The sequence below is a fragment of the Salvelinus sp. IW2-2015 genome, linkage group LG20, assembly GCF_002910315.2.
Source record: "Salvelinus sp. IW2-2015 linkage group LG20, ASM291031v2, whole genome shotgun sequence".
Classification (NCBI taxonomy): domain Eukaryota; kingdom Metazoa; phylum Chordata; class Actinopteri; order Salmoniformes; family Salmonidae; genus Salvelinus; species Salvelinus sp. IW2-2015.
The window spans coordinates 52,237,243-52,258,428 of NC_036860.1; the positions used below are offsets into that span (position 1 = coordinate 52,237,243).

At 45.1% G+C, this 21,186-nt stretch overlaps 1 protein-coding gene across 8 annotated transcripts in view; it reads right to left on the bottom strand.

The window, feature by feature from the left end:
- Nucleotides 1–298: 298 nt before the first annotated feature.
- The window catches only part of acaca (acetyl-CoA carboxylase alpha), a 60,351-nt gene continuing 39,463 nt past the window's right edge, over nt 299–21,186 (bottom strand). For 7 of the 8 annotated variants that reach the window (XM_024012146.2, XM_024012151.2, XM_024012149.2 and 4 more), the window contains 8 exons: nt 16,525–16,621; nt 16,282–16,417; nt 16,007–16,184; nt 13,497–13,609; nt 6,459–6,613; nt 4,444–4,614; nt 3,472–3,608; nt 299–3,232 (listed from right to left, as the gene is read on the bottom strand). In XM_024012146.2, coding sequence (XP_023867914.1) covers nt 3,103–3,232; nt 3,472–3,608; nt 4,444–4,614; nt 6,459–6,613; nt 13,497–13,609; nt 16,007–16,184; nt 16,282–16,417; nt 16,525–16,621 — 1,117 coding nt within the window. In that variant the 3' untranslated portion in view covers nt 299–3,102. Of the gene's footprint in view, nt 3,233–3,471; nt 3,609–4,136; nt 4,230–4,443; nt 4,615–6,458; nt 6,614–13,496; nt 13,610–16,006; nt 16,185–16,281; nt 16,418–16,524; nt 16,622–21,186 lie in introns of those variants that run through there. The other variant, XR_011481777.1, reaches the window with a different exon arrangement.

Below are 21,186 nucleotides of genomic sequence, written 5' to 3' on the forward strand. Positions count from 1 at the left end.
AGCCAGTAGCCCTAACAGCTTGACRACCCCAGGCCACAATTGGACTAAAGTTTGACCTTTGTATACAGTTGTATGTCATCAGCCTAGTGGAGATCAATATCTATCTTTTATTAACAGTGGTGGAAAATGTACACAATTGTCATACTTGAGTAAAAGTAAAGATACCATAATTGAAAATTACTCAAGGAAAAGTGAGTCACCCAGTAAAACATTACTTGAATAAAAGTCTGGTTTATACTTAAGTATCAAAAGTAAAAATATAAATAATTTAAAATGACTTATATTAAGCAAACCAAACAGCAGTTTAGTTTTTATTTATGGATAGCCAGGGGCACACTACAATACTCAGACATAATTTACAAACAAAGCATGTGTGTTTAGTGAGTCTGCCAGAGATCAGAGGAGTCTGCCAGTAGATGACCAGGGATGTTCTCTTGAAGTATGTGAACTGGACCATTTTCCTGTCCTGCTAAGCATCCAAAATGTAACAAGTACTTTTGGGTGTCAGGGAACATGTATGGAGTTGAAAGTACATTAGTTGTCAAAAATATAAATAGTAAAGTACAGATACCCCACAACACTACTTAAGTAGTACTTTAAAGTATTTTTACACCACTAGTTATTAAACTATATAAAACAGTTGTTGTGTATGCTCCATTTCAGATACTTTTTTGTACATTTGAATGTTGTAGTAATAGGACCTAGGCCTAGAGTTTGAGTGAGCAAGCAAACAGTTTTTTTTTTWAAATAGCAAACCCCGATCCCAATGACTCCATGGAGAGAAAGAACTGCGGATCAATAATTAACTCAAAATTACAGTGAACATTTTAAAACACACCTGTAATACTGACTGTATAACTCCAGTGTGCAGTACCTAGGTCTCTTTAACATGATTGCCATTTAATAAATTAGTCACCCAAATGTTTCACATTTTCAACAAAAACAAATACAGAAAAAACACATTTTCAACATGTTTTTTGGTGGGAATAAGCCACAATAKTAGCCAAAAATATACACCACGGTAGAAAACTATTGATTCTTAACCATTATGGCAACAATTACCATTGATAGTGTTTGCTTGTGTGTCAGACTTTTAGTATACTAAAGAGCAAGCTGTGCTGCACTAAAGCCTAATGTAAGTAATAGAACAGTAAGGTCCATTCAAAGCAATGTGTGTAAGGCGACAACTGCTCGTCTATCTGCTTCAGCATGTGTCTGCCTTGGCTCACCCCAGGGCCAGTGTGGTTGGTCTGAATTGGCCTCTCCTCCTGCTGGACTCCTCTCCAGCACTCCAGGCCCTGGGAAGATCAGCCCACTTTCCCAATCACAATGCCCCGGTAGCACCATGCACTCACTCACTACCATGGGTTTTATCAGTAAATAAGTGCTCCCTCCAAAATGTGTACTAACACCCCCACCCTAGTGAACCCTCCCAGCAGTCTGCTGGCATCTTATTTTCAAGATCACCATCAAAACACCCCAAAAAACCCAATGCATGTTTTCCTTTCCCATAGGACAGAGGCTCTTTATGATTGCAAATGTATGAAGAGCTGCTTCCACTTTGGTCAATTGTGTAGTCCCTAAGCTTGGCCTCATTCATGTTAGCTATACAAGTATATCATTTCTGGTCTCTGCTTTGTTTATCATTTTTCAAATTGCACTTACATATACACATATTAGATACACTGAGTGTACAAAACATGAACACCTGCTCTTTCCATGACAGACTGACCAGGTGGAAGCTACAGTATGATGCCTTATTGATGTCACTTGTTAAATCCACTTCAATCAGTGTAGATAAAGGGGAGGACACAGGTTAAAGAAGGATTTTTAAGCCTTGAGACAATTGAGACATGGACTGTGTATGAGTGCCATTCAAAAGGTGAATGGGCAAGACAAAATATTTAAGTGCCTTTGAACAGGCAAGCTGTGCACCGGTGTCAAGTGCACCGGTTTGAGTGTGTCAAGAACTGCAACGCTGCTGGGTTTTTCATGCTCAACAGTTTCCCGTGTGTATCAAGAATGGTCCACCACCCAAAGGACATCCAGCCAACTTGACAACTGTTGCAAGCATTGGAATCAACATGGGCCAGCATCCCTGTAAGAATGCTTTCAACACCATGCCCCAACAAATTGAGGCTATTCTCAGAGAAAAAGGGAGTTTATCAACATGAACACACATTCTGTAAGACTTGTGTAAATTCATTACCCTGGACATCAGTCCCCGTGTGTCTCCACTCTTCCCCCCCTCCCTCCAGAATCATTGCCAACAGTTTCATCAGTAACAGCACAAACTCATCGGCTGCCATGTTGGCTCCTCCAGCCCCAGTTTCCAGCACAGTTCCTCCACAGGGGCAGTGCCAGAGTGCAGTGGGGCCAGGCTGAGAAGAGAGGGGAGGCCCTCTAGGTTTATAACTGGTGCTAACGTGAGTCCTTTGTCCGGATCATATTCACATTCTGATTGTGCCCACATTGATGAATACCATTTTATTTAAAAATTCCACTGACTCTCTTGCATACTCACTGGACTCTACCCACACGCTGCTGATACGCTTATCTTTCCTGATTGCTTCAACTACCTCGTACCCCTGCACATCCACTCTGTACCAGTACTCCTTGTATATAGCCTCGATATTGTTAATTGATTGTGTTATTACTTCCTTTTTTTATTCTGCATTGCTGGGAAAACACCTGTTGTATTCAGCGCATGTGACAAATACAATTAGATCTACACATGGTAGTAAAATGTATCTCTTATCCACCAACCATTGTCACCAGATTTCCTGGTGCCTCCCTGTATGCAAATTATGTGACAGATTCTTTCAAAATATATATATTTTGTGTTAAACAATTTGATGCCATAAGTCAATGGAGCTACCTGTCAATGGTTTTAGATACCGGTATAATGATTTAAATGGATTGACCATCCAGATCTGTTTACAATGGATTGATATCCAAATACAATGGGTCCCTGATTACCTCCGGAGGTGGTCAGGAAGATATGACCACAATAATCTATACCTCACTAAAAATGTGGACAAGATCAGAATGTGGACAAGATCAAGACAAAGGACGCATATTAGAACCAGGTATAAATGAGGCTTAGGTAGCGGCCGGGGCAGCATCCATGGTAGACAGGATGCGGACCACCTCAGCACGCTGTGTTGGGGAGATGTGTTGGGTCATGTGCACGATGGAATCCATGGCAACCTCAGGATTGGCTTGGACCAGGCTAAGAAAAGAGATTGAGAGTGAAATTAAGGCAATGCACAGTAAAACAGATTACATGGAATAAATTGATTCTGTGGTAATCAGTGACATCACACTTTCCTGACACCACGAAATATCCCACTGCATAAACAGATGGTACTATACAAGGCTTTGAGTTGACTGCTACCGGACATCATAAAGGCCGTTAAGTGGCCGGTAAGTTCCCAGTGATCTGCCTGTTAAACAGGCTGTCTGACTCACCTGCGGATTTGCTTGAGGATGTGGTCCTTGCGGATGTACTTAATGTTCTCGTCGACGATAGACCTGGCCCCCTCCTCCTCCTTCAGCTGCTTCTCCAGCCACTCCACTACCTCCTCATTGCTGTCCCATAGATACGCCTGCACACATACCAGAGAGAGAAGAGAGGAACATTACTTTTTTGGGCCTTAAAATTTACCCATTTTCGAGCAGGAGAGTACTACAATTTTCTCATAGCCTTGCTTGTTTGAACTAGCAAACCAAGAAAGTGATTTAAAAAAAATAATAATATCCTATCAGAAGTGAAAGAGCTACAAAGCAGACCACTGATGCCTTTTTGACTGGACCTGATAGAGAGATCCCTATTCATGAGCGCAGCCAGTCTCTGATCCCAAACAAAGGCAGACGGGGGGGGGGGGCTTAGGCAGATTGGGAGGGCGTGACCTCACGCCGTTTTAAGAGCGCTCCTGCTTGTAGTCCGCAAGAACATTTAATGCCCTTATTAATCATTTTTTATCCGTTTGATTTTAATTAAGAAACAGCGTGTCGCACTCCTATCTGCACGTGCCAGGGCTCGGATTAATTGTAGCTTAAGATAGCCGGCCCTGATTGGAGTAATGTATTAAGCTAACAAGACGGCCGCTTCTAAAGATATACTCTCAGTCTACCTCAGGAGCTGGGCTTTTTCTAGTCACCCCTGAAGGCAGCAGTCTGGGCTGAGGGACATCTCTTCGATCACCATCACTTCAGGTTATTTCTACCTAGCCATATCCAAGACACCACAACGCCTGGTTTGAAATTTAACTGATCGGAATGTATTTGTTTTGAAAATGACTAAAACCAGACTTTAATTATGAGGCTGTAAAGGAAGGTATAGATATACTCTGCAGCCTCTAGCCGACAGTGACCGTCAGTGTCTCGGTGCTGTGGTGGGCTGGATTAAGGAAAGTAGAGGAGCAGGCACTGGACAGTCACCTTGACGGTCCCCTCAGCCTCTACGAACCAGCGTCTCAGCATGGCCTGAATCTGTCCATCAGTCAGCTCGCTGTTGGCCACCTGGATCTTCATCTTGACCGTGTCCTCCAGCAGCAGACGCCTCAGACGCCAGTAGAAGAAGTGACGTGACGTCCGCCACTCCAGGATGTCCTGGGAAACCAACCACACACACACCAGCGCTTCAGAGAGGATATGTCTCACAGACAAGCCATACTGGCTGACACTGTACTTTTTAACATTTAAATAGAATCGTATAATGTGTAGTTATTCACCAAAACATGATCTAATATCTGACAATACTTAGTTTACATAGATTTTATTATTTTGAACTGAATAAAATATTTGTTCATCATGATATGAGAACTTATGAGTGCAAGCAGTGGCATCCTGTCATTTATTTGGGCTGAGCCCCACCTGCTTTGAGGTATATCTTTTTTATTTTGGCATTAATACGTGTCACATATCAGTTTGAAAGCAATGTGGGGAAAAAATATATAATTGAGTTAATAAAGCCGTATACAACCATGGTCTCTATTTTGTTTTCTTGAGTAAGGAAGCTCCAAAATGCAGGTGTTTCAGTCTAACTCAGTGCTTTCTGTGGTGGTGGGGCGGGCCAGCAGAAATGAGGAGCATTGCACCATGATTGGCTCAGTATTCTGTCACTCATGGGGACCTTGTGCAATCGCCTAGCTTCAGTCCTTTTGTACAGCCAAAATTTCAGCCCTTTGGGTCCTACCATAGTTATATTACGAGCCTTCTTGGAAGGGCACTTAAGGTCATTGGCCACAGAAATGACATCAAATCACATATGTACAGTAGCTTTGATTGGACTGATCATGTCAWCATCTTACTTACTTTCACAATCTTAGCTAGCAGTCATCGTCATGAATCAAGTCTACTGGCAAATCCTTTTTAAAGGATATGGTCATATGAAGAGAAATAATGAAGAGAAAATATAGCTAAAACGTATCAGTGCTCATCGACCATTGGACATAAACATTACACAACAAGTTGGAAATTTGGAAGGAATCGGTGACAGTGGCTAACCATAAGCATTGCAACTGGGAAGTCAGATGGGGAAAATATGTTTTGAACGGTCATCCAACTCGGAATTGTAACCGCCGCGCACAACAATGTCTTATATGCTGCTGCATAAATTATGTAATATGCCAGGGAGATATGGTCAGCCATGTTTTTTTAAAAGGTAGTAAACGAGGCTGAATGAATTGTTTCGTTCCCAGAAGGATCCACTGATAGCCAGGTGTAGCTGTGGTAAGGATTCCCTCCATGGTGCTGGAAGTAAAGCTCTGCTGTTGCCCCACCAAGATTAACATGCTAAAATCGCCACTGAGTGCAAGAGACCCTCCAGAGAAATCCATTGGTCCTTGGTATTCTAATGGGAATCTGTGTGTCTGTCAATCACAGATTATTGTGCTGTTACATTTGTATGCATCTTGAGAGCGTCAGAGAGATTGTCATCTCTTATACAGAAATGCCCCAGCAGTCCTCTCTCATGAAGTAACCCATTGTGCGTACACGAGTGTGTGTTTCAAGTGTGTGAGCGTGTATGTGATAGAGAGAGCCTGTAATTCTGCCTGGGGCTGTTCTGTGCTTGCTGAGGTGATGGMCCGGGTCATCAGAAGATAATTATAAAGACACGTCTCACAGCCTGAGAGAGATTGGAACACACTATTCCCTAGGCCTCTACCGAACACACTATTCCCTAGGCCTCTACCGAACACACTATTCCCTAGGCATCTCATCAACTGTACCAGGCTACTGCATCCTGGGTAATACAGGCTTGGTTACTCACATACCGCATAGACACAGTTGTGTGTGTATGAGTTAGATTTTATCAAATAAAAACTTTGTAACATTTCTTCTCATATAGCTATGGGAGACCCTATCGCACCCTTCATTTTCATAGTGTTCTGACACAATCTCTGTTGTGATCACTTTTGCTTCAGCGTGACTTTGTGACAGTGTCGTCTCACCGTGATGACGCCCTTCTCCTGCATGCGTCCCGGGGTGTCGTGGAGGTCGGCGAACTGCACGGCTACCTGGTGGTAGATGGGTAACAGGAACTCCTCCCGCTCCTTCAGTTTGGTCTCCAGTTCCTTCCTCTCTGGCGGGCCCAGCTCTGGGGTACCTGGGGAGGGGGACCAAAATGAGCAGGAGGGCTACAACACAAACTATTCTGAGCAGGTTATGGTGAGGCAGGGATTATTCACGGAGGTATGATTCAAGCCAGCTGCATGCTGAGAACATTTATGTAACATCAGAAACTAACACACCAAGGATATTGTGTCAATGTGATGCTGAACGTTTGGGATGGGCTACACTTCCTTATTCACTGAATTGTTTTTAAAATTCTATTTCACCAGGTAGGCCAGTTGAGAACAAGTTCTCATTTACAACTGCGACCTGGCTAAGATAAAGCAAAGCGACAAAAACAACAGAGTTACACATAAACGTATAGTCAATAACACAACAGAAACATCTATGTGCAAATGGAGAAGAGTAGGGAGGTAAGGCAATAAATAGGCCATGGGAGGCAAAATAATTACAATTGAGCATTAACACTGGAGTGATAGATGTGCAGATGATGATGTGCAAGTAGAGATACTGGGYTGCAAAAGAGCAAGAGGATAAGTAACAATATGGGGATGAGGTAGTCGGGTGTGCCATTTACAGATTGGCTGTGCACAGGTACAGTGATCGGTAAGCTGCTCTGACGCTTAAAGTTAGAGAGGGAGATAAGTCTCCAGCTTCAGTGATTTTTGCAATTCGTTCCAGTCATTGGCAGCAGAGAACTGGAAGGAAAGGCAGCGAAGGAAGTGTTGGCTTTGGGGYTGACCAGTGAAATATAGCTGCTGGAGCACGTGCTATGGGTGGGTGTTGCTATGGTGACCAGTGAGCTGAGATAAGGCGGGGCTTTACCTAGCAAAGACTTATGGATGACCTGGAGCCAGTGGGTATGGCGCCGAATATGTAGGGCCAGCCAAAAAGGCATACAGGTCGCAGTGGTGGATAGTATATGGGGCTTTGGTGACAAAACAGATGACACTGACAGACTACATCCAGTTTGCCGAGTAGAGCATTGGAGGTTATTTTGTAAATGATGTCGCCGAAGTCAAGGATCGGTAGGATAGTCAGTTTTACGAGGGTATGTTCGGCGGCATGAGTGAAGGAGGCTTCGCTGTGAAATAGGAAGCCGATTCTAGATTTCATTTTGGATTGGAGATGCTTAATGTGAGTCTGGAAGAAGAGTCTACAGTCTAACCAGACACCTACAGTTGAAATCGGAAGTTTACAAATCAAATCAAGTTTATTTTATATAGCCCTTCGTACWMCAGCTAATATCTCGAAGTGCTGTACAGAAACCCAGCCTAAAACCCCAAACAGCAAGCAATGCAGGTGTGGAAGCACGGTGGCTAGGAAAAACTCCCTAGAAAGGCCAAAACCTAGGAAGAAACCTAGAGAGGAACCAGGCTATGAGGGGTGGCCAGTCCTCTTCTGGCTGTGCCGGGTGGAGATTATAACAGAACATGGCCAAGATGTTCAAATGTTCATAAATGGCCAGCATGATCAAATAATAATAATCACAGTAGTTATCGAGGGTGTAGCAAGTCAGCACCTCAGGAGTAAATGTCAGTTAGCTTTTCATAGCCGATCATTAAGAGTATTTCTACCGCTCCTGCGGTCTCTAGAGTTGAAAACAGCAGGTCTGGGACATATACCTTAGCCTCTTGGTGCACAGATCCCTTTAGCGGGATCATTTGTCAACATCCGCTGAATTGCAGAGCGCCAAATTCTAATTAAATGACTAAAAATATTTAATTTCATGAAATCACAAGTGCAATATACCAAAACACACCTTAGCTTGTTGTTAATCCACCTGTCGTGTCAGATTTTGAAAAGTTGCTTTACAGCGAAAGCAATCCAAGCGTTTGTGTGAGGACATCGATCAGTAGACAAAACATTACAAACAGCTAGCAGCAAAGTAGCTTGGTCACGAAAGTCAGAAAAGCAATAAAATGAATCGCTTACCTTTGATGATCTTCAGATGTTTGCACTCACGGGACTCCCAGTTACACAATAAATGTTCATTTTGTTTGATAAAGATTATTTTTATATCCAAAAACCTCCATTTGGTTGGCGCGTTTTGTTGAGTAATCCACAGGCTCGTGCAAGGTCATGACGAGCAGACGAAAATTCCAAATAGTATCCGTAAAGTTCGTAGAAACATGTCAAACATTTTTTATAATCAATCATCATGTTGTTTTTAACATAAATAATCAATAATATTTCAACCGGACGGTAAACTATTCAATACAAGAGAGAAAGAAATGTCGAGCTACCACTGTCGCGCGCATTAATTAATCGAAGGACATCTGGCAYTCCWCTGACGCGATGTGATAAATCTCACTAATTTTTCAGAATAAAAGCTTGAAACTATGTCTAAAGACTGTTCACACCCTGTGGAAGCCTTAGGAAAAGGAATCTGGTTGATATCCCTTTAAAATGGAGGAAAGGCAGGCAATGGAACAGGGATTTTTCAAAATAAGAGGCACTTCCTGGTTGGATTTCCTCAGGGCTTCACCTGCAAAATCAGTTCTGTTATACACAGACAATATTTTGACAGTTTTGGAAACTTAAGAGTGTTTTCTATCCTAATCTGCCAATTATATGCATATTCTAGCATCTGGGCCTGAGAAATAGGCCATTTACTTTGGGAACGTTATTTTTCCAAACATAAAAATACCTACAGTTGAAGTCGGAAGTTTACATACACCTTAGCCAGACAGCGCTGGTGTAATCGAGTCAGGTTTGTAGGCCTCCTTGCTCGCACACACTTTCAGTTCTGCCCACAAATTCTCTATAGGATTGAGGTCAAGGRATTGTGATGGCCACTCCAGTACCTTGACTTCGTTGTCCTTAAGCCATTTTAACACAACTTTGGAAGTATGCTTGGTGTCATTGTCCATTTGGAAGACCCATTTGCGAAGCAAGCTTTAACTTCCTGACTGATGTCTTGAGATGTTGCTTCAATATATCCACATCATTTTCCTGCCTCATGATGCCATCTATTTTGTGAAGTGCACCAGTCCCTCCTGCAGCAAAGCAACCCACAACATGCTGCCACCCCCGTGCTTCACAGTTGGGATTGTGTTCTTCGGTTCTTCGGCTTGCAAGCCTCCCTCTTTTTCCTTCTAACATAACGATGGTCATTATGGCCAAACAGTTCTACTTTTGTTTCATCAGACCAGAGGACATTTCTCCAAAAAGTACAATCTTAGTCCCCATGTGCACTTGCAAACCGTAGTCTGGCTTTTTTATGGTGGTTTTGGAGCAGTGGCTTCTTCCTTGCTGAGCAGCCTTTCAGGTTATGTCGATATAGGACTCATTTTACTGTGGATATAGATACTTTCGTACCCGTTTCCTACAGCATCTTCACAAGGTCTTTGCTGTTGTTCTGAGATTGATTTGCACTTTCTGCAACAAAGTATGTTAATCTCTAGGAGACAGAACGCGTCTCCTTCCTCAGCAGTATGACGGCTGCGTGGTCCCATGGTTTTTATACTTGCGTACTATTGTTTGTACAGACGAATGTGGTACCTTCAGGTGTTTGGAAATTGCTCCCAAGGATGAACCAGACTTGTGGAGGTCTACAATTTATTTTCTGAGGTCTTGGCTGATTTCTTTTGATTTTTCCATGTTGTAAAGCAAAGAGGCACTGAGTTTGAAGGTTGGCCTTGAAATACATCCACAGGTACACCACATATTGATTCAAATGATGTCACTTAGCCTATCAGAATATTCTAAAGCCATGACATCATTTTCAGGAATATTCAAGCTGTTTAAAGGCACAGTCAACAAAACCCACTGGATTTGTGATAGTGAATTATAAGTGAAATAATCTGTCTGTAAACAATAGTTGGAAAAATTACTTATGTCATGCACTAAGTAGATGTCCTAACCAACTTGCCAAAACTATAGTTTGTTAAAAATAAATTTGTGGAGTAGTTGAAAAACTAGTTTTAATGACTCCAACCTGAGTATGTACACTTCCGACTTCAACTGTAGGTATTTGTAGGGATCCAGATTTTGCAGCTCTTTCAGAACATCAGCTGTCTGGATTTGGGTGAAGGAGAAGTGTGGGGGGTGGGGGGGCTTGGGAAGGTTGCTGCGGGGAGTGCAGAGCTCTTGGCCGGGGTAGGGGTTGCCAGGTGGAAAGCATGGCCGGCCATAGATAAATGCTTACTGAAATTCTCAATTATCATAGATTTGTTTTTCCTAGCCTCAGTGCTGTGGGCAGCTGGGAGGAGGTGCTCTTATTCTCCATGGACATTAGTGTCCCAAAACTTTTTGGAATTAGTGCTACAGGATGCAAATTTCTGTTTGAAAAAGCTAGCCTTAGCTTTCCTAACTGACTGAGTTTATTGGTTCCTGACTTCCCTGAAAAGTTGCATATCGTGGGGGCTATTCGATGCTATTGCAGTCCGCCACAGGATGTTTTTGTGCTGGTCGAGGGCAGTCAGGTCTGGAGTGAACCAAGGGCTATATCTGTTCTTAGTTCTACATTTTTTGAAAGGGGKATGCTTATTTAAGATGTGAGGAAAGCACTTTTAAAGAGCAACCAGGCATCCTCTACTGACGGGATGAGGTCAATATCCTTCCAGGATACCCGGGCCAGGTCGATTAGAAAGGCCTGCTCACTGAAGTGTTTTAGGGAGCGTTTGACAGTGATGAGGGGTGGTCGTTTGACCGCAGACCCATTACGGACGCAGGCAATGAGGCAATGATCGTTGAGATCCTGGTTGAAGACAGCAGAGGTGTATTTAGAGGGCAAGTTGGTCAGGATGATATCTAAGAGGGTGCCCATGGTTACGGATTTAGGGTTGTACCTGGTAGGTTCCTTGATCATTTGTGTGAGAATGAGGGCATCTATCTTAGATTGTAGGACGGCCGGGGTGTTAAGCATATCCCAGTTTAGGTCACCTAACAGTACGAACTCTGAAGAAGGATGGGGGGGGGTGAACAATTCACATATGATGTTTAGGGCACAGCTGGGGGCTGAAGGTCTATAACAAGCGGCAATGGTGAGAGATTTGTTTCTGGAAAGGTAGATTTTTAAAAGAACAAGCACGAATTATTTGGGCACAGACCTGGATAGTAAGACAGAACTCTGTAGGCTCTCTCAGCAGTAGATTGCAACTCCGCCCCCTTTGGCAGTTGTATTTTGTCGGAAAATTTTATAGTTGAGGATGGAAATTTCAAGATTTTTGGTGGCCTTCCTACGCCAGTATTCAGACACGGCTAGGACATCCGGGTTGGTGGAGTGTGCTAAAGCAGAGAAATAAACTAAACTTAGAGAGGAGGCTTCTAATGTTAACATGCATGAAACCAAGGCTTTTACGTTACAGAAGTCAACAAATGAGAGCGCCTGGGGAATGGGAGTGGAACTAGGGGCTGCAGGGCCTGCTTTAACCTCTACATCACCAGAGGAACAGAGGAGGAGTAGGATAAGGGTATGGCTAAAGGCTATAAGAACTGGTCATCTAGTGCGTTCGGAACAGAGAGTAAAAGGAGCAGGTTTCTGGGCGCGGAAGAATAGATTCAAGGCAATGTATAGACAAGGGTATGGTAGGATGTGAATACAGTGGAGGTACACCTAGGCAGTGAGTGATGATGAGAGGTTTTGTCTCTAGAAACACCATTTAAGCCAGGTGAGGTCACCGCATGTGTGGGGGGGTGGAACAAAAGGGCTAGCTAAGGCATATTGAGCAGGGCTGGAGGCTCTACAATGAAATAAGACAATCACTAACCAAAACAGCAATAGACAAGGCATATTGACATTAGGGAGAGGCATGTGTAGCCGAGTGATCACAGGGTCCAGTGAGTAGCTAGGCGAGCTGGAGTCACGGCGATTCAGACAGCTAGCGGGCAGGGGCTAGCAGATGGGCCTCAGGGGGACGTTGCAGCGGAAAGCCTGTTGAAACCCCCTCGGACGGTTACGTCGGCAGACCAGTCGTGATGGATTGGCGGGGCTCCGTGTTAGCAGTAAAAGGGTCCAGGCCAATTGTCAAAATAGGTATTGTTGCCCAAGAATTGGCTGATGGACCTCTTCAGCTAGCCGGGAGATGCGCCTAGCTTGAGGCTAGCTCGAGGCTAACCGGTGCTTGCGTCGGGACAGAGACGTTAGCCAGGAGTAGCTAGCTAGCTGCGATGATCCGGTGTAAAGGTTCGGAGCTTGCGGTAGGAATACGGAGATGTGGTAGAGAAAAAGCAGTCCGATATGCTCTGGGTTGATATCGCGCTGTGCATACTGGCAGGAATTGACCGGGCTGAGGCTGGCTGATGTCCGAGTTAACGGTGATGACCGCATGACAACAGGAGTGTTTAGGTAAGAAGCTACACTCCATTAGCATGGTGTTGGTTTTATGCAATAGTGTGTAAGCGCCACTCATTATCCCTGAGTTGGTTGGTGCTTTATGACTGAGTGCAGGCTCAGCTCAGCTCTCCGTTTCACTGTCTGTTTTGCTACACTGTTCTCCAGAACCTCTGGCTGCTGTGCTACCTGTCAGCAGAGATTGATTTCTGTCAAAGCCAATCGGTCAGCATCCCCACCATAGCCCCTAGAGGCCCGGCGCTGGCCCATTGCTCCATGGTGCTCCTGTGAACCCAGAGGAAAATCAATAAGCCCGGGTTGGGTGGGGGGAGAGCAGGCCCTGCTGATTGATCTGGCACTACCGTGATTGACACATCTCCCCAGGGAACAGAGCAGGGACGATACGATCACCCTCAGATAAAGAACAAGAGTGACAGGGAATTACAGCACACATACTACGCTAGATATTACCATCCCTCCCTCACAGACAGAGAATGAGAAAGAGAGAACGCAAAGGAGAAACCGAAAAAGAGTGAATGAGAAAGGGAGAAGAGCAMTTGTGAAATACTTGATTATTTACAAAAGAGAACGGCATTGTGTGATTGAGAGAAAATGGGAATAAAGCGAGTATCTTACTGACCCAGTCTCTCTGCCAGGCCCATGTAGACCGGGTCCACCCTCCTCATAGTCTTCACCAGGTCCTTCTTCCTGAACTTGATCTCTACTGTTCCCTCTGGCTCCAACACTCCACCACTGTAGAACAGACAGAGGACATCTTCAACACAGCACCCTAACGTCACTGCCTGAACACTATTACAGTAGAAGCATAAATCGGTCTGGAAAGTGCTTTGCTAAATCAAATCACATTGTATTTGTCACACGCGCCGAATACAACAGGTGTGGACCTTACCATGAAATGCTTACTTACAAGCCGTTAACCAACAATGCAGTTCAAGAAATAGAGTTAATAAAATATTTACCAAATAATAAAAATAAAATAGTTAAACAAAAAGTAACAAATGAAAAAACAATAATGAGGCTATATACAGGGGGTACAGGTTAGTTGAGGTAATTTGTAAAGTGACTATGCAAAGATAATGTAAAAAGTCTGGGTGACCATTTGATTAATTGTTCAGCAGTCTTATGGCTTGGGGGTAGAAGCTGTTAAGGAGTCTTTTGGTCCTAGACTTGGCGCTCTGCTACCGCTTGCCATGCGGTAGCAGAGAGAACATTATATGACTTGGGTGACTGGAGTCTGACAATTTTTTTGCGCCTTCCTCTGACACCGCCTACTATATACAGTTGAAGTCGGAAGTTTACATACAGCTTAGCCAAATAAATTTAAGCTCAGTTTTTCACAATTCCTGACATTTAATCCAAGTAAAATTCCCTGTTTTAGGTCAGTTAAGATCACTACTTTATTTTAAGAATGTGAAATGTCAGAATAATAGTAGAGATTTATTTCAGTTTTAATTTCTTTCATCACATTACCAGTGGGTCAGAAGTTGACATATACTCAATTAGTATTTGGTAGCATTGCCTTTAAATTGTTTAACTTGGGTCAAACGTTTCGGGTAGCCGTTCCACAAGCTTCCCACAATATGTTGGGAATTGTGGCACATTCCTCCTGACAGAGCTGGTGTAACTGAGTCAGGTTCGTAGGCTTCCTTGCTCGCACATGCTTTTTCAGTTCTGCCCACACATTGTCTATAGGATTGAGGTCAGGGCTCAATCAGTTTTGGAGCAGTGGCTTCTTCCTTGCTGAGCGGCCTTTCAGGTTATATCGATAAAGGACTCGTTTTACTGTGGATATAGATACTTTCAACCTGTTTCCTCCAGAATCTTCACAAGGTTCTTTGCTGTTGTTCTGGGATTGACTTGCACTTTTTGCACCAAAGTACGTTCATCTCTAGGAGACAGAACGCGTCTCCTTCCTGAGCGGTATGACGGCTGCGTGGTCCCATGTGGTTTATACTTGCGTACTATTGTTTGTACAGATGAACGTGGTACCTTCAGGCGTTTGGAAATTGCTCCCAAGGATGAACCAAACTTGGAGTATTACAATCTTTTTCGAAGGTCTTGGCTGATTTCTTTTGATTTTCCCATGATGTCAAGCAAAGAGACACAAAGTTGGAAGGTAGGCCTTGAAATACATCCACAAGGTACACCTATTGACTCAAATGATGTCAATTAGCCTATCAGAAGCTTCTAAAGCCATGACATAAACAGCTTGGAAAATTCCTGAAAATTAACGGCAGTGTCAACTTAGTGCATGTAAACCTCTGACCCACTGGAATTGTGATACAGTGAATTATAAGTGAAATAATCTGTCTGTAAACAATTGTTGGAAAAATTACTTAGGACATCTACTTTGTGCATGACACAACTGACTTGCCAAAACTATAGTTTGTTAACAAGAAATTTGTGGAGTAGTTGAAAAACGAGTTTTAATGACTCCAACCTAAGTGTATGTAAACTTCTGACTTCAACAGTAGGTCCTGGATGGCAGGAAGCTTGGCCCCAGTGATGTACTGGGCTGCACGCACTACCCTCTGTAGCGCCTTACGGTCAGATGCAGAGCAGTTACCATACCAGGCGGTGATGCAACCGGTCAGGATGCTCTCGATGGTGCAGCTGTAGAACTTTGAGGATCTTGGGACCCATGCCAAATTTTTTCAGTCTSCTGAGGGGGAAAAGGTGTTGTCGTGCCCCCTTCACAACTGTCTTGGTGTGTTTGGACCATGATACTTCGTCGCTGATGTGGACACCAAGGAACTTGAAACTCTCAAACCGCTCCACTTCATCCCCATCAATGTTAAATGGAGACCTGTTCGGCCCTCCGTTTCCTGTAGTCCACGATCAGCTCATTTGTGTTGCTCACATTGAGAGAGAGGCTGTTGTCCTGGTACCACACTGCCAGGTCTCGGACCTCCTCCCTATAGTCTGTCTCATCATTGTCAGGCCTACCACTGTTGTGTCGTCAGCAAACTTAATGAGGGTGTTGAAGTCGTGGCCACGCAGTCGTGGGTAAACAGGGAGTACAGGAGGGGACTGAGCACGCACCCCTGAGGGGCCCCAGTGTTGAGGATCAGCTTGGCAGATGTGTTGTTGCTTACCCTTACCACCTGGGTTATGTTCAGAGAAACTCACCGACTGTCCTTGTCAGCATACATCTCCATGTGGCGGGGGTTGATGGTGGGGTCTATGACCACCCAGGACCCTCCTCTGAGCTCTGCCTGGGGAGGGATGTACACCAGAACAGGCTGGCGGTACTCTCTCAGCCCATCCACGATGTAGGCTCCAAACTTCAGCACCTGGTCATACATGTCTGAGGGAGGCACAGGAGTGGGATTTTATTTCAGCGACTGAAAACCCACAGACACAGGTATAACTAAGATATGTACAAAACATCTGTTATCTGGTACCTTTCATGCCTCCAGAGAAGCCCCTCCAGTTTGCGAACACCATAAGAGGGAGGCCCTCGCGGTTCAGGTCCTTGATGGCCTGTGACGTCTTAAACGCAGAGTCAGGGAACCACACCTGGCCTGCCTGCTGGATGATCTGAGGATAGGACAACATAGGGTAACAGTAAGCGTGTATTTCTCTGTGTTCATGTAAAACAATCTGAATTAGGACACAACGTATTGTAGGTATTGAAAGGATGTTACCTTGGCTTCAGAGTCCAGGTTGGCTGGATCGGCTGGGATTGACAGCTCCACAGATCTAGTTTCCACAGCAACCACTCCAGTAGGTATGCCACCTAGCCTGTGAGAGAGAAGAGGGTCATATCAGGACAGGACACACAACTATGACACTGAGGGCTGATAGGAGGGTCGCTCCATCAAACGAGTACCTTCTGGTAGTGTAACTTTGTAAAAAAAATAAAAACATGTCCCCTCATTTGAACATTCTGTCATAAAGAGCACATGTTCAACCTATTAAAAAGTATGTTTTCCCCATCTCAAGAGCTTAAATAAAAAAAAAACACTATAGTAGGTGCCTTTTAAACGGATAGTTCAGGATTTTGGCAAGGAATCCTTTTATTTACTTCCCAGAGTCAGATGAACTCATGGATACCATTTGTATGTATCTGCATCCAGTATGAAGTTAGAGGTAGTTTCACGAGCCAATGCTAACTAGCACATGCTATCTGTACCCAAAGACTTCTAGAAAAGTAAAAGCACTAAAAGCACTTCCGGGTTGGAGCGAGAAGTCGCATTTCGCTTCGCTCCACAGGTAGTATTACATTTCATTTCATTTCATTACAGTACAACGGTTTGATTTGTTTGATCTTAGCAATTTTTTCTTAGCTAGCTACATAGCCGTCTTTGTATCAAAGATAATTGTGTAGTTTAGAGTAATTATCGAGGTTAGCTAGCCAGCTATTTTCGTCCTTCTAACGTAGTCAACACTGCTAGCTAGCCAGCTAGCCAACTTCTACCGAATAGCAGCACTGTAGAAACTATTACATTACAACGGAACGGCTTGATTAGTGTAGTGTTAGCTAGCTACATAGTTGTCTTTGCTGTCTTTGTATCCAAGATAATTGTGTAGTTTAGAGTAATTATCGAAGTTCTCGAGGTTACCTAGCCAGCTACACTTTCAAACAAAGTCAACGCAGCCACTGCTAGCTAGCCTACTTCACCAGCCAGCAGTACTGTATCATTTTAGTCAATAAGATTTTTTGCAACGTAAGCTTAACTTTCTGAACATTCGAGACGTGTAGTCCACTTGTCATTCCAATCTCCTTTGCATTAGCGTAGCCTCTTCTGTAGCCTGTCAACCATGTGTCTGTCTATCCCTCTTCTCTCCTCTCTGCACAGACCATACAAACGCTTCACACCGCGTGGCCGCTGCCACTCTAACCTGGTGGTCCCAGCGCGCACGACCCACGTGGAGTTCCAGGTCTCCGCAAGCCTCTGGAACTGCCGATCTGCGGCCAACAAGGCAGAGTTCATCTCAGCCTATGCTTCCCTCCAGTCCCTCGACTTCTTGGCACTGACGGAAACATGGATTACCACAGATAACACTGCTACTCCTACTGCTCTCTCTCGTCTGCCCACGTGTTCTCGCACACCCCGAGAGCTTCTGGTCAGCGGGGTGGTGGCACTGGGATCCTCATCTCTCCCAAGTGGACATTCTCTCTTTCTCCCCTGACCCATCTATCTATCGCCTCCTTTGAATTCCATGCTGTCACAGTTTCCAGCCCTTTCAAGCTTAACATCCTTATCATTTATCGCCCTCCAGGTTCCCTTGGAGAGTTCATCAATGAGCTTGACGCCTTGATAAGTTCCTTTCCTGAGGATGGCTCACCTCTCACAGTTCTGGGTGACTTTAACTTCCCCACGTCTACCTTTGACTCATTCCTCTCTGCCTCCTCCTTTCCACTCCTCTCCTCTCCTCTTTTGACCTCACCCTCTCACCTTCCCCCCCTACTCCAAGGCAGGCAATACGCTTGACTCATCTTTACTAGATGCTGTTCTTCCACTAATCTCATTGCAACTCCCTCCAAGTCGCCGACCACTACCTTGTATCCTTTTCCCTCTCGCTCTCATCCAACACTTCCCACACTGCCCCTACTCGGATGGTATCGCGCCGTCCCAACCTTCGCTCTCTCTCCCCCGCTACTCTCTCCTCTTCCATCCTATCATCTCTTCCCTCTGCTCAAACCTTCTCCAACGTATCTCCTGATTCTGCCTCCTCAACCCTCCTCTCCTCCCTTTCTGCATCCTTTGTCCCCTATCCTCCAGGCCGGCTCGGTCCTCCCCTCCTGCTCCGTGGCTCGACGACTCATTGCGAGCTCACAGAACAGGGCTCCGGGCAGCCGAGCGGAAATGGAGGAAACTCGCCTCCCTGCGGACCTGGCATCCTTTCACTCCCTCCTCTCTACATTCTCCTCTTCTGTCTCTGCTGCTAAAGCCACTTTCTACCACTCTAAGTTCCAAGCATCTGCCTCTAACCCTAGGAAGCTCTTTGCCACCTTCTCCTCCCTCCTGAATCCTCCTCCCCTACCCCTCTCTGCGGATGACTTCGTCAACCATTTTGAAAAGAAGGTCGACGACATCCGATCCTCGTTTGCTAAGTCAAACGACACCGCTGGTTCTGCTCACACTGCCCTACCCTGTGCTTTGACCTCTTTCTCCCCTCTCTCTCCAGATGAAATCTCGCGTCTTGTGACGGCCGGCCGCCCAACAACCTGCCCGCTTGACCCTATCCCCTCCTCTCTTCTCCAGACCATTTCCGGAGACCTTCTCCCTTACCTCACCTCGCTCATCAACTCATCCTTGACCGCTGGCTACGTCCCTTCCGTCTTCAAGAGAGCGAGAGTTGCCCCCTTCTGAAAAAACCTACACTCGATCCCTCCGATGTCAACAACTACAGACCAGTATCCCTTCTTTCTTTTCTCTCCAAAACTCTTGAACGTGCCGTCCTTGGCCAGCTCTCCTGCTATCTCTCTCAGAATGACCTTCTTGATCCAAATCAGTCAGGTTTCAGACTAGTCATTCAACTGAGACTGCTCTTCTCTGTGTCACGGAGGCGCTCCGCACTGCTAAAGCTAACTCTCTCTCCTCTGCTCTCATCCTTCTAGACCTATCGGCTGCCTTTGATACTTTGAACCATCAGATCCTCCTCTCCACTCCTCCGAGTCGGGCATCTCAGGCGCGGCCCACGCTTGGATTGCGTCCTACCTGACAGGTCGCTCCTACCAGGTGGCGTGGCGAGAATCTGTCTCCGCACCACGTGCTCTCACCACTGGTGTCCCCAGGGCTCTGTTCTAGGCCCTCTCCTATTCTCGCTATAAACCAAGTCACTTGGCTCTGTCATATCCTCACATGGTCTCTCCTATCATTGCTATGCAGACGACACACAATTAATCTTCTCCTTTCCCCCTTCTGATAACCAGGTGGCGAATCGCATCTCTGCATATCTGGCAGACATATCAGTGTGGATGACGGATCACCACCTCAAGCTGAACCTCGGCAAGACGGAGCTGCTCTTCCTCCCGGGGAAGGACTGCCCGTTCCATGATCTCGCCACACGGTTGACAACTCCATTGTGTCCTCCTCCCAGAGTGCTAAGAACCTTGGCGTGATCCTGGACAACATCCTGTCGTTCTCAACTAACATCAAGGCGGTGACCCGTTCCTGTAGGTTCATGCTCTACAACATTCGCAGAGTACGACCCTGCCTCACACAGGAAGCGGCGCAGGTCCTAATCCAGGCACTTGTCATCTCCGTCTGGATTACTGCAACTCGCTGTTGGCTGGGCTCCCTGCCTGTGCCATTAAACCCCTACAACTCATCCAGAACGCCGCAGCCCGTCTGGTGTTCAACCTTCCAAGTTTCTCACGTCACCCCGCTCCTCCGCTCTCTCCACTGGCTTCCAGTTGAAGCTCGCATCCGCTACAAGACCATGTACAGTACAGTTACAGGAAGTACAGTTCCCGCTCAGCCAGTCAAAACTGTTTGCTGCTCTGGCACCCCAATGGTGGAACAAACTCCCTCACGACGCCAGGTCAGCGGAGTCAATCACCACCTTCCGGAGACACCTGAAACCCCACCTCTTTAAGGAAACCTAGGATAGGATAAAGTAATCCTTCTAACCCCTCCCCCCTTAAAGAGTTAGATGCACTATTGTAAAGTGGTTGTTCCACTGGATATCATAAGGTGAATGCACCAATTTGTAAGTCGTCTGGATAAGAGCGTCTGCTAAATGACTTAAATGTAAATGTTTAGCCTTTGTGCTAAGCTATTAGCATTGGCTGACAAAACTAACTTCAACTTCCCTCATGCTGGACACAGATGCATAAAAATGGTATCCATGGGTTCATGTGAAAAAAGGCTAGAGGGTTTCAGTACTGGAGAATGTAGATCGACTTGCATGACCTTCAACAGAGGAAAGATCTCAGGCCACTTATATATTTCCTGCATGGCTCAAACAAGATCCTGTTCTATAACTACATACAGTGGGGAGACAAGTATTTGATACACTGCCGATTTTGCAGGTTTTCCTACTTACAAAGCATGTAGAGGTCTGTAATTTTTATCATAGGTACACTTCAACTGTGAGAGACGGAATCTAAAACAAAATCCAGAAAATCACATTGTATGATTTTTAAATAATTAATTTGCATTTTATTGCATGACATAAGTATTTGATACATCAGAAAAGCAGAACTTAATATTTGGTACAGAAACCTTTGTTTGCAATTCAGAGATCATAGTTTCCTGTAGTTCTTGACTAGGTTTGCACACACTGCAGCAGGGATTTTGGCCCACTCCTCCCTACAGATCTTCTCCAGATCCTTCAGGTTTCGGGGCTGTCGCTGG